The sequence below is a fragment of the Arachis ipaensis genome, chromosome B09 (assembly GCF_000816755.2).
Source record: "Arachis ipaensis cultivar K30076 chromosome B09, Araip1.1, whole genome shotgun sequence".
Taxonomy (NCBI): Eukaryota; Viridiplantae; Streptophyta; class Magnoliopsida; order Fabales; family Fabaceae; genus Arachis; species Arachis ipaensis.
Window position 1 is genome coordinate 72,523,232 of NC_029793.2, and position 22,045 is coordinate 72,545,276.

Here is a 22,045-nt window from a genome sequence, read left to right on the forward strand (position 1 = left end):
AGACATTGACTAATGTTTGATTATTTAGATAACTAGCTAACTTGCTTTAACTAACATAAATTTGTTAGTGATAATTTTTCATGTAAAACAGGTGATTTTCTTCAATTCTTGCAGCTAGCTACTTTACTTTGAAAGCTTCAAGTTTTAATATTTGCTGGGAAAGAAAAAAGAAGGAAAATTATCATTTGAAAGAGGTAATTATAATTTTTTTATATTTTTCTTTAGAATACTATTTAAGTTTTTAATATCTAATTTTTGTATAAAAGAATAAATTTCTTGCCTTTATATATATATATATATAATGAATAGATTTTTTAAAATCTCTATTTATACTCATTTGTCTATTTTAGATGAATACGAAGCTAGTACACGCCTTCATTTATTAGTGAAGGATGTGCATAATTTGCCAGAAGGTTTGCGCATAGTTGTCAATTTTGATAAACATCATGCAGTAATAGGAGAAGCAGCTAGACTCCTTGCAGGAGTTTGTGGGCAATTGGCCTAGCATTTCCAATCAGTTTTGATAAGTGGTCAGACATTCCAGCAAGCTTTTTTGAAAATCAGTGGAATATTTTTTCCTAGTAAGAAGATTACTCAAACTCTAAAGCTTATTTCTTTGCCATTATTTAGTTATATTTGCTGGTTAATATATATTCTTTGTTATAATATTGAAGGCTCGAATTTTCTTCAAAGTGAGTGATAACTTGGCCAAACGATTTTTGCTCCAATCGCTTGGCAAAAAATGGAGGGAACATAGGATAAAGCTTTGGAATGATTTTTATGATCCGAGGTTGAGTAAAACCGAGATCATAAATAATGCACCAGAAGATATTGCTCCTGATCAGTGGGCTTTATTTGTAGAATATCGTTTGAAGCTTGAAACTCAGGTAAGTACTTACTCTCCTAGTTAAATGTTGTCCTTTTTTACAGCCTTTGGAATATATATAATTATTAGGCATACTCACTAAAAAGCCTTATATGAAGCAGATATTGCTGCTGCCTGCTCTTGTATTTTATTTTATGTAAAGTTGAATGCATGTTTGCCTCTATTTAATTGTATCTAAATTTAACTTGCAGAAACTTTGTAAGAGGAATCAAGAAATTCGGCAAAAACAAATAATTCCTCATACTTCAGGTGCTAAATCAATTGCAAGAAGAATGGCTGAATTGGTAATCAATTAATGCATACATATCTAATCTATCTCAAATATAATGCATGCATCATCTCTTAATTTTCTGCATATCTAATCTATTTCAAATAATAATTAGATGAATGATATATACATGATTGAAGTTAGTAGGCTGCTATTTTTTGATCGAGTCTTTCTACTTTTCTTAAATTTTAGACGGAAGAGATGGGAAAAGAAGTTAGTAGGGTTCAAATGTGGGACATCACTCACAAGAAAATAGATGGAAGTTATGTTAATGAAAAGGCTAAAGAAATAGCGGTAAGACTAAAGTTATGTTTGTATTTCTTTTTCTTTCTTTTTTATAAGATAATTCTATTTTTTATTCTTTTTCCTTCTTTTTATATATGTAGGAGAAGATTGAAGTACATAGTAGCCAACAACCGATGGAATCAACTGTTAATTCTCCTCTTGATGCTCTTGGAGTAGTTTTTGGGAAAGAGCACCCTGGTCGTGTTCGAGGTTTAGGTATGGGAGCTGTTCCAACAATTGCTTTCAAGAACAACACTACAAGGATTAGTCAAATAAATTTAGGTTCTTCAAATGATGCTGACACATCATCTACTTGTGGTCCAAATGTGCAAGAGTTGGATACCGTTAAAGCGCAATTGCAAGTGCTAGTCTCCTATATTGCTTCCAAGAAAGGAGGTAAAATTCCAATACAATTGGTTAGAATGTTCCCTACTCAACAAATCTCACAGGTACAAATACAATTATCCTCTATTTTTTCTTTTGCTTTATCTCCTTCAGTTTTTTTTCTTAGGTTCATAGTTTCTTGTTGAATACAAATATGTTGAATATTGATATAGTTTCTTGTTTCTGCTTATGATTCCTATTATTAATATAATTAGTAGTAGTGCTAGCTTATGCTAGAGTGATAGTAAACCTTGTCTTGTGTGTACAGTATTTTGCATCTTCCTCTATGATGAGATGGGGGCTGAACTGTATTTTTCTCTTAGAGCCTAATCTAAATTAAGGATTTTGACTTTCTAACAAACTCGTGCAATTAAAGGTGTAATTAAGAATGTGATGGGCCCTTCCAATTGGGCTACCTAGGCACTAGGTAGAGTAGTTAGAGTGTTACGTTCTTAATTGAACCCACATTCATTTTTAATACCATAGATCCATTATATGAAATTATACTTAATTAAACAACACTTTTTTTAGGATAATTAGTTTTCATGTGTAGTTGGCTCTATAATCTTAAATTGTTTTCATTATTGTATCAATGTTATGTAATTAGACATGATAAATGTGTTAAGTTTCACTTTATTTTTAAGATATGGTTAGAATATTTTTTTTATAGTCAATATATGCCTTTTTCTTGCATTTCTTGTGCTCATAATAATTATATTTTTGTTATAGGGATTGGATCAGGAGAGTGAGATTCCATCACCAAAAGAGTTAGGAAGTAGGTCTTCTGGAGCAAGTAATAAGGAAGCATGACCTTGCTTAATATGTTAAGACGTATATTAAGAATTATATGTTAAGACGTATTATTGAAAAATGTTACTTTGACCTTTCTTTTTGGATTATGACATTTCAATTATGACTTGGATTATGACTTTTGGATCATGTATAAATTAAAATCATCATCTTATGATGTTTGATTTATGGCTATGCCTTTTGGTTATTACAAGATTTTTAAGTGAGTTTCGAAAATATCACTTTAAATTCGTGGTTTCAATCTTATTTTAAAAAGCATAAAATTGTCATCATAATTAGGTACAAACGGCGGTTAGAAACTCCCATTTTAAATGAAAATGACGCCATTATACGCTGGTAGAAACGGTGGTTAAAAACTGCCATTTTAAACGAAAATGATGCCATTATATTTTGGTAAAAATAGCAGATAAAAACTGCCATTTTAAACACAAAAGATGCAATTATAACCTGGTAAAAATGGTGGTTATAATGGTAAAAATAGCATTTTCTAACCGCCATTTTAAACAGAAGTGATGCCTGATGAGCGGATAATTTATACGCTTTTTGGCATTGTTTTTAATATGTTTTTAGTATATTTTAATTAGTTTTTATTATATTTTTATTAGTTTTTAATTAAAAATCACTCTTCTAGACTTTACTATGAGTTTGTGTATTTTTCTGTAATTTCATGTATTTTCTGGCTGAAATTGAGGGACTTGAGCAAAAATCTGATTCAGAGGCTGAAAAAGGACTGCAGATGCTGTTGGATTCTGACCTCCCTGCACTCAAAGTGGATTTTCTGGAGCTACATAAACCCAATTGGTGTGCTCTTAATTGCGTTGGAAAGTAAACATCCTGGGTTTTCCAGCAATATATAATAGTCTATACTTTGCCCGAGATTTGATGGCCCAAATAGGCGTTTCAAATCAGCTCAAGAATTCTGGCGTTTAACTCCAAAACTGGCACAAAAGCTGGAGTTAAACGCCCAAACTGGCACAAAAGCTGGCGTTTAACTCCAAGAAAAGTCTCTACACATGGAAGCTTCAATGCTCAGCCAAAGCACACACCAAGTGGGCCCGGAAGAAGATTTCTTCATTAATTACTAATTTCTGAAACCCTAGGCTACTAGTTTCCTATAAATAGGACCTTTTGCTATTGTATTTTCATACTTTTGATACACTTGATATACTTTGAATCTTTGATAAGTCTTATGCTATCTTAGACACGTTTAGAGGCTGGCCTAACGGCCATGCCTGGACCTTGTTCTTATGTATTCTCAACGGTGGAGTTTCTACACACCATAGATTAAGGTGTGGAGCTCTATTGTTTTTCTATTCAATTCACGCCTACTTCTTCTCTAAGATATCACTTGTTCTTCAACTTGATGAATGTGATGATCCGTGACACTCATCATCATTCTCACCTATGAACGTGTGCCTGACAACCACCTCCGTTCTACTTTCGATTGAGTGTGTATCTCTTGGGTTTCTAATCTAAGATTGGAACCTTCGTGGTATAGGCTAGAATTAATGGCAGCCATTCCTGAGATCCGGAAAGTCTAAACCTTGTCTGTGGTATTCCGAGTAGGATCTGGGAAGGGATGACTGTGACGAGCTTCAAACTCGCGATTGTGGGGCGTGTGACAGACGCAAAAGGATCAATGGATCCTATTCCGACATGATCGAGAACCGACAGCTGATTAGCCGATGTTGTGACAGAGCATCAGGACCATTTTCACTGACAGGACGAGATGTAGCCATTGATAACGGTGATGCCCAACATAAAGCTTGCCATGGAAAAGAGTATGAATGATTGGAAGAAGGCAATAGGAAAGCAGAGGTTCAAGGGGATACAAAAAAAATTTAAAATCATAAAACCAAAAATATTTTATGTTTCTTGTTTGAGTCTAGTATCAATTTTTAAGTTTGGTGTCAATTGCATATTTTTATTCTTGCATTTTTTTCGAATACATGCATTATGTTCTTCATTGATCTTCAAGTTGTTCTTGATGATTTCATTGCTTTGATCTCCAAATTCTCTTGCTTTGTATGTTTTGTTGTTTCTTACATGCATTTTTACATTGTTATAGTCCTTAGTATACAAACTTTTAAGTTTAGTGTCTTACATGTATTATTTATTTGATCTTAGTTGCATTTTTATTGTTTCTCATCATCAAAAATTCAAAAATATTTTCAAAACTGTCTTTTTAAGTCAATAATACAAAGAATTGAAGATTCAGAACATTCAGCAGAGGAATCAAACAGAAAAAGCTGGGCGTTCAAAACGCCCAGTGAAGAAGGAAAACTGGCGTTTAAACGCCAGCCAGAGTACCTGGCTGGGCGTTTAACGCCCAAAAAGGTAGAGTTTTGGGCGTTAAACGCCAGAATGGGCACCATTCTGGGCGTTTAACGCCAGGATGACACTAGAGGGAAGATTTTGTTTTTAATTCACATTTTTTTCAAGTTTTTATAATTTTTCAAAATCAAATCTTTTTCAAATCATATCTTTTCAATCATATCTCTTTCAAAAACAATTTCTTTCCATTTTATATTTATTTTTACTATTTTCAAAAATCCTTGCTTCAATTAAAGATTTACTTCAAAATTTTCAAGTTGTTACTTGCCTATTAAGAAAGGATCAAACTTTAAATTTTAAAATCATATCTTCTAATTTCTTGATAGTCAAGTAATCAACTTTAATTTTAAAAATTTTCTTTTTCTAAATTGATTTTCAATCATATCTTTTCAAACATATCTTTTCAATCACATCTTTTTCAAAATTAATTTTTTCAATCAAATCTTTTTCTAATTTCAAAATCTTTTTCAAAAATCACTTTATTTCTTTCCCAATCTTAGTTTTCAAAAATCTCAATCAAATTTTCAAATTTCTTTTTAATTATTTCAAAATCTTTTTAATTTATTTTTGAAAATTCTTCCCCTCTTTTCACATCCTTCTATTTAAGGGACTAACACTCCTCTTCAAGGTGCAATTCGAACTCTATCCTTCTTTATATGTTCGAATTCTCCTCCATCTACCTCCTCCTTCTATTCTTCTTTTCCTCTGACACCTCAAGAAATCTCTATACTGTGACATCGAGGATTCCCTACTTTCTTGTTCTCTTCTCTTTCATATGAGCAGGAACAAAGATAAAGGCATACTTGTTCAAGCTGATCCTGAACCTGAAAGGACCTTGAAGAGAAAGCTAAGAGAAGCTAAAGAACAATTCTCTTTAGAGGGCCTAACAGAGCTCTTCAAAGAAGAAGAAACCATGGCAGCCGAAAACAACAATGCCAACAATGCAAGGAAGGTGCTTGGTGACTTTACTACACCTACTCCTAATTTCTATGGGAGAAGCATCTCTATCCCTGCCATTGGAGCAAACAACTTTGAGCTTAAGCCTCAATTAGTTTCTCTAATACAACAGAATTGCAAGTTTCATGGACTTTCATTGGAAGATCCTCATCAGTTCTTAGCTGAATTCCTGCAAAGCTGTGACACTGTCAAGACCAATGGGGTTGACCCTGAAGTCTATAGACTTATGCTCTTTTCTTTTGCTGTAAGAGACAGAGCTAGAACATGGTTGGATTCACAACCTAAGAAAAGCCTGAACTCTTGGGAAANTCTAGAATGCAAGCAGCAACAGGCAGTACTAAGGAAGCTTCCTCTGAAGAAGAAGCTTATGATCCTGAGAACCCAGCAATGGAAGAGGTGAATTACATGGGAGAATCCTATGGAAACACCTATAATCCTTCATGGAGAAATCATCCAAATCTCTCATGGAAGGATCAACAGAGACCTCAACAAAGTTTCAACAACAATAATGGTGGAAGAAACAGGTTTAGCAATAGCAAGCCTTTTCCATCATCTTCTCAGCAACAGACAGATAATTCTAAGCAAAATCTCTCTGACTTAACAACCATTGTCTCTGATCTAATCAAAACCACTCAAAGTTTCATGACTGAAACAAGGTCCTCCATTAGAAATTTGGAGGCACAATTGGGTCAGCTGAGTAAGAAAATTACTGAACTCCCTCCTAGCACTCTTCCAAGCAATACAGAAGAGAATCCAAAAAGAGAGTGCAAGGCCATAACCACATCTCACATGGCCGAACTTAGAGAGGAGGAAGAGGCAGTGATCTCCACTGAGGAAGACCTCAATGGAAGTCCACTGACCTCTAAGGAGTTCCCTAATGAGGAACCATGGGAATCTGAGGCTCATTCCGAGACCATAGAGATTCTATTGAATTTACTTCTGCCTTTCATAAGCTCTGATGAGTATTCTTCCTCTGAAGAGGATGAAGATGTCACTGAAGAGCAAGTTGCTAAGTACCTTGGAGCAATCATGAAGCTAAATGCCAAGTTATTTGGTAATGAGATTTGGGAGAATGAACCTCCATTGCTCATCAAAAAACTGGATGACTTGACTAGGCAGAGATTACCTCAAAAGAGACAGGACCCTGGAAAGTTCTCAATCTCTTGTACCATAGGCACCATGACCTTTGAGAAGGCTCTGTGTGACCTAGGGTCAAGCATAAACCTTATGCCTCTCTCTACTGTTTTTCTATTCAATTCACGCCTACTTCTTCTCTAAGATATCACTTGTTCTTCAACTTGATGAATGTGATGATCCGTGACACTCATCATCATTCTCACCTATGAACGTGTGCCTGACAACCACCTCCGTTCTACCATCGATTGAGTGTGTATCACTTGGGTTTCTAATCTAAGATTGGAACCTTCGTGGTATAGGCTAGAATGAATGGCAGCCATTCCTGTGATCCGGAAAGTCTAAACCTTGTCTGTGGTATTCTGAGTAGGATCTGGGAAGGGATAACTGTGACGAGCTTCAAACTTGCGATTGTGGGGCATGTGACAGACGCAGAAGGATCAATGGATCCTATTCCAACATGATCGAGAACTGACAGCTGATTAGCCGATGTTGTGACAGAGCATCAGGAACATTTTCACTGAGAGGACGGGATGTAGCCATTGACAACGGTGATGCCCAACATAAATCTTGCCATGGAAAGGAGTATGAATGATTGGAAGAAGGCAATAGGAAAGCAGAGGTTCAAGGGAAACAAAGCATCTTCATACGCTTATCTAAAATCCACCAATGAATTACATAAGTATCTCTATCTTTATTTTATGTTTATTTTCATCACCTTAAACTCCATAATCATTTGAATCCGCCTGACTGAGATTTACAAGATGACCATAGCTTGCTTCAAGCCGACAATCTCCGTGGGATCGACCCTCACTCACGTAAGGTTTATTCCAGTGCACTTGCTGGTTAGTTGTGCGGAATTGTGACAAAGTGTGATTCACACTTGAGAGCTCCAAGTCCTTTGGCGCCATTGTTGATGATCACAATTTCGTGCACCAATGCCACAACATCCTGGTAAAAACGGCGACTGTTAAAAAACTGCCATTTTATCCAGAAATAATGGCGGTTACAAACCGCCATTTTAACCCTCAAAAAACTGTCGTATCATCCACAGGTTATGACAGTTTTCTGAAAACCATCGTAATAACCAGAATGGTGCCCAGAATAACGGCGTTTCTTGGAGGCGCCAGTTTTGGTCATAATGGCGGTTCTAACCGTCGTAATTCCCCAAAATAACCGCTGTTTTAACCCTTTTTTGTAGTGAAAATTCCCATAAAGGAGCTCATGGGTTTAATGAAAAGGAATGATAAGTGGCAGATTGTCATTTTTTAATCATTAAGGTGTGAGTTTTCTAAATTGAAAAAAGATAAAAGCCAAAAAGGGGTTTTACTTGAGAAAATTTGTTGATTTGTGCATTATGAAAGTACCAAATTGTTTTTTATCGAGAATTAATTTCATCGACAGAAAAAATAAATTTCACGAAAAAATGTATTTGTAAATAGTTCCCATATAAGTTAATAGTACTGTATGTGTATATAGTATAATTTTAATGACCTAACTTTTTGGCATATCTAGGCAACTACTGCCAATCGTCAGGCATCACCATTATAGACTTTGTATTACGTATATAAATATGAGCCTGTCGCACTATTGGAATCTCATAAGTTAGCCAAGTTTTATAACATTGTATTTGCGATTAAGAACATATATAAATAAATGCATACATTTATATAGCAGAATATATAATAAAATAGATATCATACATAGATGCCTCAAGCGCTTAGTTTATATATCAATAAAGAATAGATAAGTCATAACAGATAATCAAAATCAGATATGTAATCTAGAAGTTAGTACCTAATAGACTTATACACACACACACACACACACACACACACACACAATACATATGATACCTAAAACCTAACCTACATGGCAATCTCTAGTCTGGTGCCCAAACTAACCTAAGGACAGTGAAATCCTACCCCTCAAAAAATATTACAAAAGGGAGCGGAACAAAATTTAGCATCCAAACATGCTCCCATCCATGGTTATCTTCAACGAAAAACACAGTCTACTACCATTATCACAAGGTCATCGAGCACAGCATCTGAGTAATCTCATGTAGCTCCACCACTCGGGAAGAATCGGAAACCTCCTCTACTGCAGTCTAAGTCTCACATATAGAGTCGTCCTCAAAATCCTCCTCCTCAGATGAACTAGTCAAAAGTCTGACGGCCCTCGCCAGAGCAAGTACCTTTCTCAAGGGGTCGAACTGTGCTGCCAATGAATCAACAGGAAGGGAATATGGTTGAGGCTCTGGTGGTGCATCAAGCTGAGGACCGAAATGAGGTCCCACTAGATGGAATTCCTCTTGATAGTAGTGATGAAGAGGATTTATGCCGATTCAGAATTCACAAAAATAACTTCCGTTGCAAGTATAGTCCAAACGGCAATGGATCCTTACATCAAAGTTTAAAATAAGAATTTGTCACAATTCAAATCAAATAATCAGAAGTGTGAAATCCCGGGTCGTTCTCATTAGGAATTAGAATTGAGTGTTCAATTATTGGCTATGAGATAAGGGGGTCTGATAGAAAGAGGCAAGTAATGTAAATAGTAAGGAATTAAAGAAATGAACATTAACTGAATATCAAAAGGAATCAAACTCAAGGCAATTAATCAAAAGAAAGAAAAATTCAAGTGCTAAGAAACCTCTTGGCAAGGAGTGAGAGTTAAGGTTACCTGTCTTAGCCATTGACCACAAACATAGATGATTATGAAGAGTTAATCCTACTTAGTCAACCCTAACATCGAGGATAAGTCAAATAGGCATAATTGATCTCAATCCACAAGTCTTAGCTAACTCACTAATTAACTTAGTGAAAGACTAGCGTTAATGGAAACCAAATCAACTAAGTACCCTAATATATCAATCAAGAATGGACATCAATGACTCAAGGATACTTAAGTCCTCAATTCTAAGTCAAGAGTGAGAAAAACTATACTAAAACTAACCCAAGCATTTTATCAAACACTTGGTTTGCATGAAAATAAAAGCATATTTAATTACAATAATAATAAAATCTAAAGCTACCAAATGCAAGAAAATAATAATAACAGCTCAATTAAACATCAATAAACATAAAAATATCACATTGCATCAAATAGAAATTGAAATTAACAAAAGTGTTCATAAACTAAAAAGTGACATAAAAGAGAAATTAACAAGAAGAACTAAGAGTATTAAGGCAATTAAACAAGGAAAAGTAAATGAAACTACACTAAAACAAGAATTAAAGAGAGAAATTAAAGAGAAATTAAACTAACAACCCTAAATTCTAGAGAGAATGGGGAGCATCTCTCTCTAGAAAATATCCTAAAGCATGATACTAAACTATCCTAATTGCTCTCCCCTTTGTTCCCTCTTGAATTAGGCTTGAAATAGCTTCAGAAATGAGTTAGATTGGGTTTTGGAAGCCCAGAAATCACCCCCAGCGTATTGCATTAAATGAAGGCACGTGTTGAGTGTCACGTATACGTGTGGGTCATGCGTACGCATCGCTTGACAAAATCTCTGGTCACGCGTACGCAGAACTGGGCAGATTTTCAAACTTCATTTCTTCGTGAATTCTCCACTTTTACATACTTTTTCTTCACTTCTTCAATCCAATCTTTACCTTATAAACCTGAAATCGCTCAACAAACACATCAAGGCATTGAATGGAATTAAAGTGAATTAAATTTAGCAAATTAAAGGCCTAAAAAGCATGTTTTCATTCTTAAGTGCAAATTAGGAAGAATTCACAAAACTATGCTATTTCATTGAATAAATGCAGAAAAAGTTGATAAAATTCACCCAATTAAAGCGAATAAATACCATGAAATGTGGATTTATCACATCCCCACGCTTAAACAATAGCATGTACTCATGCTAAACTCAAGAAAGAAACAAGAAAGGGGTACCAATATTTATTCAATGCAAGTAAACTACCTATATGCAATCTATCTAAATGGATGTGACTACTTGGTCAAAATAAATCAATTTCCAAGAATACATATATGAACATAAGGGCTAAGGCAATCACAACCAAGTCAAATCCAAAATTGAATTGAGTTATTGAAAAAAATTTAATAACTTGCAAGAAGGGAAATAATAACCATGTGAAACATAGAATTGAGCAATCGAACCCCTCATCGGATGTGTATACGCTCTATTCGCTCAAGTGTTTGGGGTTGATCCACTCATTTCTCCTCTAATAATGCTTTCCAAGATTTGTTTTTCATCTAACAATCAACAATTATTCAATGAATGCATACAAGTATCATGAGGACTTATCCATAGGTTGTAATGAGGTTAGGGTCAAGGTAAGGATGCATATGGTCAAGTGAGCTTGAAATTTGAATCCTTAATTAAGTTAAACTCTCACCTAATACATATAACAACCTATACAATTCAATTTCAAACCTAACTACCCATTCCTCACTTTTTCACACACACTCGTGCATTCTCTTTTTAATCACAAGTCATATGCATTATTTTTATTACTTGGGGTTAACATTTGTCCCCTTTTAATTGCTTTCTTTTTCTTTATTTTTCACTTTTTTTCAATAAAAAATATATACAAAAGTGTCAATGCATATGGTTTAAGCATTTAATGCATGAGTATGTACCCAATTCCCAAGATCTTCAACAAAAATACAAAAATATATTTTGTCTCAACCAATGTTCCCAAACTTCCTCCACACTTAGATGATACACACTCTCACTAGCCTAAGCTAATCAAAGATCCAAATTAAAGACATTTATTGTTTTTCACTTAGGAATAGTGACGTGCTAAAATTAGGAATAAAAAGGGATTAGTATAGTGATGACTTGCATCATCTACCCCTTTTTCTTATCTAAAAGGACAATAAAAAAAGCATAATCTCATTGAATCAATGCAATTTCAAGAACCAAATGATAAATATTATGGTACATTTCTTTGAAATGAGTTTGTGTTGAATTTCAGGTGAAAAGAGCAACAAAAAGGGAAGAAAACAACAAAAAAAAGGCTGGGCGTGTGTAGTTGGGCGTGCCACTTGGAACGAATGCCATGAAAGTATATGGGTGTGGCACGCCAAGAGTCAGGCATGGCACGCCAGTTACATTCTCTAGAGAGCAAAGTTGAAGGCCACAAAAGGGGGCGTGGCATGCCAGGCTGAGCGTGGCACGCCAACCCCATCATACACCAAGGGCGTGCAACTTGAACACTTGGGCGTGGCACGCCAGAAGGGGACAAACACTTGGGCGTGCAACTTGGTATCGAAGGCGTGGCACGCCAACTCTAAATCAAAACTTGGAAGTGCCACTTGAGGACCTAGGCGTGGCACGCCAGGCTTGAAGGAGTCACACCATTATGGGCGTGCCACTTGAACACCAAAGCGTGGCACCCTAGTACAAGTTTCCAGAAAAGGAGGTGAAGGTCCAAACATTTGGGCGTGCCACTTGGTATCAACGGCGTGGCACGCCAGCTATCATCCTTGACTTGGGCGTGCCACTTGAATCTCAGGCGTAGCATGCCAGTGCTTAATCACTCACTTGGGCGTGCCACTTGGTGTCGAAGGCGTGGCACGCCAGCCTCATCACTCAACAAGAAGAAGACCATAGGAATGCCACTTGAATTCTGGGCGTGGCACACCAACCAAGGAACCAAGCACGCACACAGAGCGTGGCACGCCAGACCCTGGGCGTCCCACGCTAGTTCAAAGTTCCAAAGAGGAAAATGGTGCACACACAATGGGCGTGGCACGCCAGACCCTGGGCGTCCCACGCCAGTTCAAAGTTTCAGAGAGGAAGATGAAGCACCCAATGGGCGTGCCACACCAGTTTAAATTTCCAGAAGGGGAGGAGTAAGAAGAAGACCCTGGGCGTGCCACTTAGGCTCGAAGGCGTGGCACGCCAGGCTAACTAATTGTTGAAAAGACCCTGGGCGTGCCACTTGGGCTCCAAGGCATGGCACGCCAAGGAGGGTGATTCAAAGGGCGTGCCACTTGAGGAGCTGGGCGTGGCGCGCCAAGCCAAACTTAGCAGCTAGGCGTGGCACGCCACTCAAACGCCAGCCACACGCCAAGCCTGGGGAGTCACGTTTATTGAGTTTTCCTTCCCTCCAGCTGTAATTTTCTTTTCTCTTTTGTATTTTCTTAATTTTAGTGATAGGAGTAGTATAAATAACCCCTGAAAGTACTGAGAAAGGGGTTGCTGAGTAGTTGGTTAGTTGGCATTGACAAGTTTAGTTTTACTTTACACTTTATCTCTTTCATCTCTTGTACTTTTCTCTGAGCTATGAGTAGCTGAATTCCCTCTCATTGGGAGAGAGAGCTCTGTTATACTTGATGGATTAATGATAGTGAATCTCTTCTTCTCTTCATCTTCTCTTTGATTTGCTAGAAGGAATTTCGTTTTAATGCTAGTGTTCAATCATCTTGGAAAAGAGGTTGAATGCAAAATGGGTTTCATGGGAACCTTGAAAAAGGAAACATGAAACTATGCTTGAAATCCCTTCTCACAATTGAGTAGATCTGGGTTTTGGTGATTGGATAGGTGACATATAATCCACCCACTATTTGGATCTATGAGAATGTGTGGTATAATTAGGGACCAAACATATCTCTCTTCATGAGCAATTAGACCAAGGAATTGGCTGATTATTAGGATTTGAGAGATTGAATCACTAAGGGATTGGGATTCAATCAATCATGATTGCCAAGAGGTCAATGAGTTGCATGATTGAAGATGAGATGAGCTGGATTTAATCCAAAGAGAGCAACATCTCCTAATCCCAATGAATTTCCCCTATTCTTATCTTCCACATTCTTTATAGCTTTCTTTACATTCTATTATTTCCCATTCCCATTTATAATTCAGTCATTTATGATTCAGCACTTTACATTCTTACCATTTACTTTTCTGGACTTTACTGCTTCTCTTTATTTTTGAGTCATTTACAATTCTGCTCATTTAAAATTCTGCAATCACAATCTATATTACTCAGCTTGACTAATTCACCCATTGATTAAAATTGCTCAAATCTACCAATCTCTATGGATTCGACCCCACTCCTAGTGGGTTATTACTTGATGATATTTTTGGTGCGCTTACCAAAGAACAGATTCATTTTATATGGGGAGTGAATTCTGGACATCATATAGGCTCAAAAATAGTTAACAAAGGAAGACAAAAGGGTAGGCTATTTGGTTAAGTGAGCTTAATGAAATGATGGCCTCAATCATATAAATGCATATATACATTAAACAATTGACATAAAGAATCAAACAAATCAAATATTGCAATCATAAAAAGAGAATAACACACACAAGAATGAAAATAGTGATTAATATAGTGTAACCACACAATTAGGCTCAAAACTCACATTCTTATGTGTTCTTAGCTCAAAAATATATTCCACAATATATAATTCAAGAAAGTTTCAATAAAACAAATATCAACTCAAATTAATTAGGATATCAATGCCCTATTAAAAATACTTTTCTTGGAAAATTTTATTATTTTAACTAAGCTTATTATATATGTATATATAAGTGAAAATGCAATAAACTAGGAAAAATGCAAATAGATCTCTAAAATATATACAAACTAAGAAAGAAAATGCAACTAAGAATTCAAAAAAATATGTGAAAGTGTTTGGGATTAGAATTTGTCACCCAAGATTGCCGATCGGTGACAATCTCCCCACACTTAAAGGTTTTCATGGTCCTCCGTACATTCAAAGGTGAGCAAGGGGGTATGGTGATGATATGGATTGCCACCTTCAGCTGGTGGATCAACCGGCTGCTACATGTTCTTTCTTCCGCTTCCCTTATTGCTTATGATGAATCATCTATGAGAAATAGAAAATAACACCGTAAGATGAGAAAATACAAAATTAAGGAAGCGTAGATTGTTGTAATGTGGTAAGAAGCACTAAAATGAAGTGAGTGAATCAGTTTGTGACATTGATAAAAATAAGTGTGTGAATTCTAAGTTGCGCGCGGTTTAGAACACACACACTAGCATAGAAAGGTATGTCACAATCACACTAAAGAAGCATGCACTTCACTCATTCTATTGTGCTTGAGATACTTAAAAAGAAACTTGTAGGTTAAGATAAACAAACAAGTAATAAAGGAGCAAAAAAGTATTCAACCAAGAATCAAGCAATTGTAAAACGGATAAAGAATGGAAATTGGTTGATGTGCAAGAGACTTTAATGAACTAAATGAAATATGGAACTCGCACATCAAAAAATGACACACCTTGAAGTTTGTTTGTAATGCTTAATTGACATGAAGTGGGAGACATGGTTGCTATGCAACTTAGAAAAAGAGAGATCAATCACATAGCAAGCATGGTCCGCAAAGCTTAAAAAGCTCAAAAAATATCACTAGGTAAGCTTGTGATCCAATTTCACAATTCCTCAATTTCAATGCATCAACTTGGTGACATAAATAAAAATCAACCATAATCATGCAGCACCTAACAAAAAATGCATCAACTACATACAATTGCCTAATAATAGATAATGGAATCAAATCACATGGTGGCCAAAACATGCAATTTTTAAGTCCAAAGACATTCTCAAAGGCAATGTTATGAGCACTTGGTATGTACAAATATTCAACATTCAAAATTCAATAGCAAGTAATAAAGTATAGCCTCAATAAAGGAATTCAACAATGAATAATTTCAGCATCAAGAGAAAGTATATCAAACCAATAATCCAACACTTATCACCTAAAACAGAAAATTAAGCTTACTAACTACTAACTAATTAACTAACTAACTAATGGAAATGGTAGTGGTGGATGATGGTGGAAAGAAGGAAAGGGGAGAAGAGAAGAGAAAAGAAGAAAAGAAATGGAGAGAAGAGAAGAAAATGAGAGTATGTGAAACAGGGGAGGTCACGCGTACGTGAGACTTATGCAAATGGAGAGTGACGCATACGCGTCTGGCAGGCGTACGCATGATTGGGTGAAAATAGAAGGTGACGCGTATGCGTGACAAGCAAATTTAAAAAGAAATGTGTGTACTCACTTATGTGTTCTCACCCACTAGGCAGGGAGGTAAATTGAAAGTGTGCGTATGCACAGGCATGTGCCTATGCACAAAAAGGCAATTTTTTTTAACAAAAGGATCATGTGTGCGTGCACACATAGGCGTGCGGATGCACAGAGAGGGTAAAAAGCTGGGGTTCGACGCACAAGTGTGTGAGAGCGCTCCCGCAGAGTGGGTGCAAATGAGTGTGTGTACGCACAGCTGGGTGCATCCACACAAGGTGCAGAAATTGGGGTTGTATGCGTACGCATAGGTGGGTGCGCCCACACATGCTCTATTTCCAAAAAAAAAAATCAACTCTAAGGTACCAAACTTAATCTAAACAAAGGGTTCAACCCCAAAACACTCGGAATTTCCCAAAAACATGATCCACACAAAAAATTAATCTAACTAAGCTCAAAACTAAACTAATCATAAGGTAGCTAAAAGAAACAAAATGCAATGAATTAAAGCTATACACAAAGGGAGGATAGAAAGATGTTACCATGGTGGGGTGTCTCCCACCTAACACTTTTGTTTATTGTCCTTATGTTGGACAATTAGGGATGCCCTTGCTATGGTGTCTTGTGCTTGAATTCTTCTTTGAATCCCTACCAATGTTTGCATTTCCAATAGCCTCCGGGATCCCAAATCTTATTGGTCGACACCCTTCCTTGTTGATCTTCAAGCTTCCAATGGTGTGACCAAACTCTTGAATTCTCACCAAGGCTCCAAATCCTCCTTTGAAATTTGTTCAATTGTGCCTTGTACCGCCATTTGGACTCAAATCTTGAGGGTTCAACCCTAGTTAGCCTTAATCCACCATGCCACCCAACATTGATCTCTTTCTCACTTAGCATTCCACAAAGGATCCTAAGTTGACCATCCGTTTCCAACAAAGCATATTCATGTGGGCTAATAAAGTTAATGGATGAGATTGTTACCCACTTAAATGGTGTATCGGATGGTTGCTTAGGAAGGGAGACTTCCCACAGCCTTGAAATTTCCACTCCCTTATGCTCCTCTTTGATCACCTCCACTTCTTGTTTAATCCTCCCCAATTCTTCAACCACTTCTTCAACTTCAATAATCTTAACTTCTTTCACTTGTGGCGAATCATGCTTCAACTCTTCATCTTCCACTTGAGGTTCCAAACCTTTCCTTATTCCGCACTCTTCAATTGCGGTTGGTTTTCACATTCATCCACGAAATTGCTTTGGTTGTCGCATGAATGTGGCGAGTCTAAGCGGGCTAAGACTTCAGCCAAGCTAGCCATGATGGATTCATGACACTTTATCGATTCTTGTTACTCATTATCATCCAAGGGAGGTCGTGGTGTAATAGAAGGCTCATCATATGGAAGAAAGTCTTCATAAATAGGGGTTGGTTCATAAGGGTGAGGATATTGAGGTGGTGTATATAGAAGTAGTTGGTCAAGGTGATTATGAGAGTAGTGATGTTGGAGTGATGGTGGTTCATAAGGTAGATTGTGAGATAGATATGGAAGTGGATCCCGTGGAGGTATTTGGTGATGTAGTGAGGCTTGAGGGTGTTGTGGTTAAGGATAATGTTGAGGGTAGTCTTCATAGGACTATGTTGGTTGGTATGTACTATAGCATGAAGTATGATCATAGTGGTATAGAGGAGGAGATTGCCATATGAAGGGTATATCTTTTTGGGAGTCTCTTGGCCCAATTTTGGAGTTTCTGAAGCAGATGGGAAGGCTATATCAAAGGGGAAATATTCCATATCAAGGAGAGCACATTACACACTATAGTAGATAGTTTTAGTTAGTTTTAGGTTAGTTTTCTTAGGTATTCTCTCAATTCTCTCTTAGTTTTTATTAGGGTTTATAGTAGAAATTGCCACTTTACAATTTTGATCTTAGATATTTACTTGTCTCATTGTAAGTACTTATTAATTCTCTCTTTAATTACACTACTCTTGCTATATTTTCTTATAGTTGTAGTTACTTTGTTAATATATCTAATTTTTTATTTTTTGAGTCTTTTGTTGATGATTTTGTTACGTTATGATATATATATGCTTGATTGAGTTTCTATGGTTGATTTTGAGCAAAGATTGGTTATAGTTTTCATTATCTTTTGCAATTTGCTTTATTGCCCACCAAGTGTTTGCAAGTATAGATAATGAGTAGATTTTCACTCCTTGGCTTAGGAAATAAATCCCTAAGATACTAGAGTCATAATGTTTGACATTTAGTGGTAATTTTTGGGTTGTTAGTTGCTCTTGTTTTCACTAACGCTAGCTTTTTACTAAGTTAATTAGTAAGTTAGCTAGGATTTGTGGATTAAGGTCAATTATGCTTGCTTGACTTAATCCTTGATGTTAGGGGTTGACGAAGTGAGATTAACTCATTGTAATTGCCATAGTTGTGGTTATGACAAAGATAGAATTCCTTAATTCTCATTTAAGGCTCTTTTATACATTGCACTCCATTTTCACTAGTTTTGTTCTTGTTTTTTTCTCATTGGCATTAATTATCTTTTGATCCATTATTAGTTCATTTATTCTTTAGTTCTTTTAAATTCCATTTCCATGCTTGAAAACTCCACCTATTTCACAATCAACAGTGTGCACACCTAATTGCTAGTCTGAGGGAAGACGATACGGGGTTTAGAACTCCCGGTTATTTTGTTTTAGATTGTGACAATCTTTATTCTAAACTTTGATTGTCGGCCGTAATTGTCAGTTGGGGCTATACTTACAACGCAATTCTTGTTAAGGAAATTCCTAACTAGCAGTTTGGTCACCATCATAGCACTAACGAGATATCGTAGGCGAAATAGAACTAATAGGTAACACATATCATGGGGATTAGGAAATATTAGAAGTTAAAGTTTGGAAATTTGAAGCTCTGAAGTTGGTGTGAATTAGTGTGCGGATGTTAAGTATGTCATTTTAACCCCATCCTGTTTTATAACCTTTTGCTGCCTTGCTTTATCATCGCATGTTTGAACCATGTTATCTTTTGCATTAAGCCTGCCTTGTAACTTTTACTTTGCAATCACACTTCTACGCTTGTATCTCTATGCCATACGACAATCCAAGTATTTAAAAATTGTATATATGTATATATACTGAGATATTTTTGCTTCTTCCTTAAATGTGTTTAAAAAGTGAAGTTAATATGAACCTCTTTGATTTTGAAGCAATTTTCGAAGACGAAAATTTTTATAAGTGGGGTAAGATGTAAGACTCCGGATTTTTACAAAAAAAAATAAATAATAAATTTACTTATGATTTAAAACTTTAGTAATTGAATAATAATAAGAATTTTATATGATTTAAGTTGAATAATTAGATTTTTAACTTTATTTTATGATTTAGATATTATTATTGGATTAAATTTTGTTTTAAATTAATACTCTACCCAAACCCTAATTCCCAAATCAACACCCTAATTTTACCTTAAACATCACCGCCACTCAGCTTCACTACCACTCAACCCATCCCTCACCCAATGAATATACACAGATACACAATCACACCACTAACAAACACAGACACACCCAAAGCAGCGCTCACACATGCACGGAAAAGATAATCGCAAAGGAAGGGACAGACAGCTCACCGCCGAGCCTAACTTACTGTTGTGCTACTGCCGATCTATCTTGGAGCTGCCGTCGAGCCGTCCCGCCGCTGCTGCCAACGCCGATGATGAGAGAGAGAGAGAGATCGGGCAGAGAGAGTGTGACTTCGTGAGGGAGCTGCTGAGGACACGAGCCAGGGGCTAAGGGAAGGGAGACGCCGCCGCCATCATGTCCTGCCTGTGCCACCGTTCAAGCCCATCGCCATCCATGAAGTCGCGAGGAGCGCCACTGTTGTTGTCACAGTGTATGGGCTTCACGAAGAGAGAGAGAGAAATGCGAAGGAGGAGTTTGGTTCGCGCTGCCGTGCCTACACCGCCACCGTTTCATTACCACTGCGGCTAGGCTGTCGTCGCCGTCGCCTTTGGGTGGGCTGGGAGGAAAGGTTGAATGTGGTGAATGCTGGTGATGTTGCATGTGAGAAGCAGGGCTGGCCCCGCCACCCTTGCTGCTGTTAAACCGCTGCTGGGGGCTGCTCGTCATGCCTAGTCACCGGAAAAATGACACGGACGTCATCAGAGTCAACCGTTGGAGTAAATTGTTCTTGTCTTGAAGCTCTCGCTGTTAGCGTTTTGTTATAGTTTATTGAGGATTTTGCGATGTTAATGTTTTAGGGTTGAGTTACTATTGTGTATGGTGCTTGATGGCTGTCACTATTACGGAAAATGGTCAGATTCGATGCCATTGAATTTGGGCCAAGAGAAAAGAATTTTTAGACCCTTTTGGCTTTGTGGGTTTCGTCTAACTGAGATAGGAGTTTTTTTTTAAACTTATTTTATATTACAGGATTGTTATAAACAGATATTGAAGTGGAATATATATACTTTTATGATTTCGTGAGTCTTATGGATTGGATGGAGTTGCTCTAGATAACTATAATTGTTTGTCTAGTTGAAATTATTAGTTATTTGAGAAATTCGAATATTTTGAGTTATTGATTAATTTTGTTAAATCGGTGGTTGCCAAATCAGTTTTCTTGAGATTTAAAATTGTTTTGATATTGAAAATGAGTTTGATTTATTGGAAATAAATTGAAATAGAGAAATAAATTGACTTTGAAATGGTTCGACATCGAGCCTGATCTGATATCGAAATTGGTTAAAAATTAGAAAGGGTTTGGTATTTGATAATTGTTTCATATTGAAGCTGGTTGAGAACGGGTTGGAAAATATAGTTTTGATGGGCCCCGTAAGGGTGGCATAGTCCGAATTTTAGAGGAGTTGCTGCCCTAATTTTTATAAAAATTAGAGACTTCGTTTAAAGTGGTTATTTAGAAAGATTGAGATTTAAGAATTTTATGACTTATTTCTGAGTTATTAAGAAAAAGATTATGTTTTGAGTTTGAATTATTAGTGAACGAAATATGAGGAATGATGAGGATTGAATTTGAATGAAGAATGATGAGATTTGATTTTAAAAGTATGATTTTTTGAATGAATTGAATGATATTGAGAAATGAATTTGAAAATAAAATTAAATTTGATTAAGAATTGAGACCCCAGGTAAGAGGTAGTGGCGTTGTCCACTTGCTCTGATAAAGAGATGAGGATGAAGAATGAAGAAAACCGAGTTTGATTATAAAATTGAATGAATATGATAAATGAAACATGGTTGAGGATGATTGATGACAAGTATGTCTGTGTTTTCTCTCTGGATGTAAGGGTGATAGGGCACCTAATCCCTCTAATGGTGACAGGGCACATAATCCCTCTAAAGGTGACAGAGCACGTATTCCCTCTAATAGTATTAATGCACAACAGAGAGATAGTGTTCAGATTAGCTACCGGACAAGTCGGGTTTGGCTATATAACCAACAAATGACCTCATCAGCTATAGAGCAGACATGCATCATATGCATTTGCATGCTTTGTTTGAGTTTGAATTTGTTTTGGTTTGCCTGATTGCTTAACTGGCATTAACTGCTATCTGAGCTACTTGCTGTAACTGCTATCTATACTTATGTTTTCTTGCCTGTATTGCCTGTGTTTGCTCTGGTGTGGTACTTCTGAGATTGAGTTTTGGTGCTGAATTGATGATAAGTGTTGATTGATTGCATGAATGGGCATGAGGTAGTGATTGGTTCCTGATTGAGGTTTAGTTAAGTACGAGAAATCAAGCTGATTCAGCATAGACTTAATGAACCTATACTTGGAACAGATTAGTCATTCATACAGTCTAGAAAACTTTTTAAGATTTTCTTATACAAAAAGAAAGGTTTTGCACTTGCATAGTTAACTGACTTCTTTTTAAAAGGTTTTGAATTTTAGGATGGTTAAACCGTCCGTTTTCAAAAGATTCATAAGACAACGATAATCACTGAGTTTGAAAATAGTTTTCTCTTTAATTATCTTATGACAATTCTG

General features: G+C 36.5%; 1 protein-coding gene across 1 annotated transcript; it reads left to right on the forward strand.

The window, feature by feature from the left end:
- On the forward strand, positions 520-2,707 carry LOC107615587. The gene is made up of 6 exons (XM_021110626.1): positions 520-581; positions 675-887; positions 1,078-1,170; positions 1,347-1,448; positions 1,541-1,888; positions 2,553-2,707. The coding sequence occupies exons 3-6, from the start codon at positions 1,159-1,161 to the stop codon at positions 2,631-2,633; spliced, it is 543 nt and encodes a 180-aa protein (XP_020966285.1). The 5' UTR covers positions 520-581; positions 675-887; positions 1,078-1,158; the 3' UTR covers positions 2,634-2,707.

Excerpts from the sequence above, each read along its gene's own strand:
- LOC107615587 (XM_021110626.1), top strand. Across the intron at positions 1,449-1,540 it reads AAAAGGCTAAAGAAATAGCG|GAGAAGATTGAAGTACATAG; the intron begins GTAAGACTAAAG and ends TTATATATGTAG. Across the intron at positions 1,889-2,552 it reads CTACTCAACAAATCTCACAG|GGATTGGATCAGGAGAGTGA; the intron begins GTACAAATACAA and ends TTTTTGTTATAG.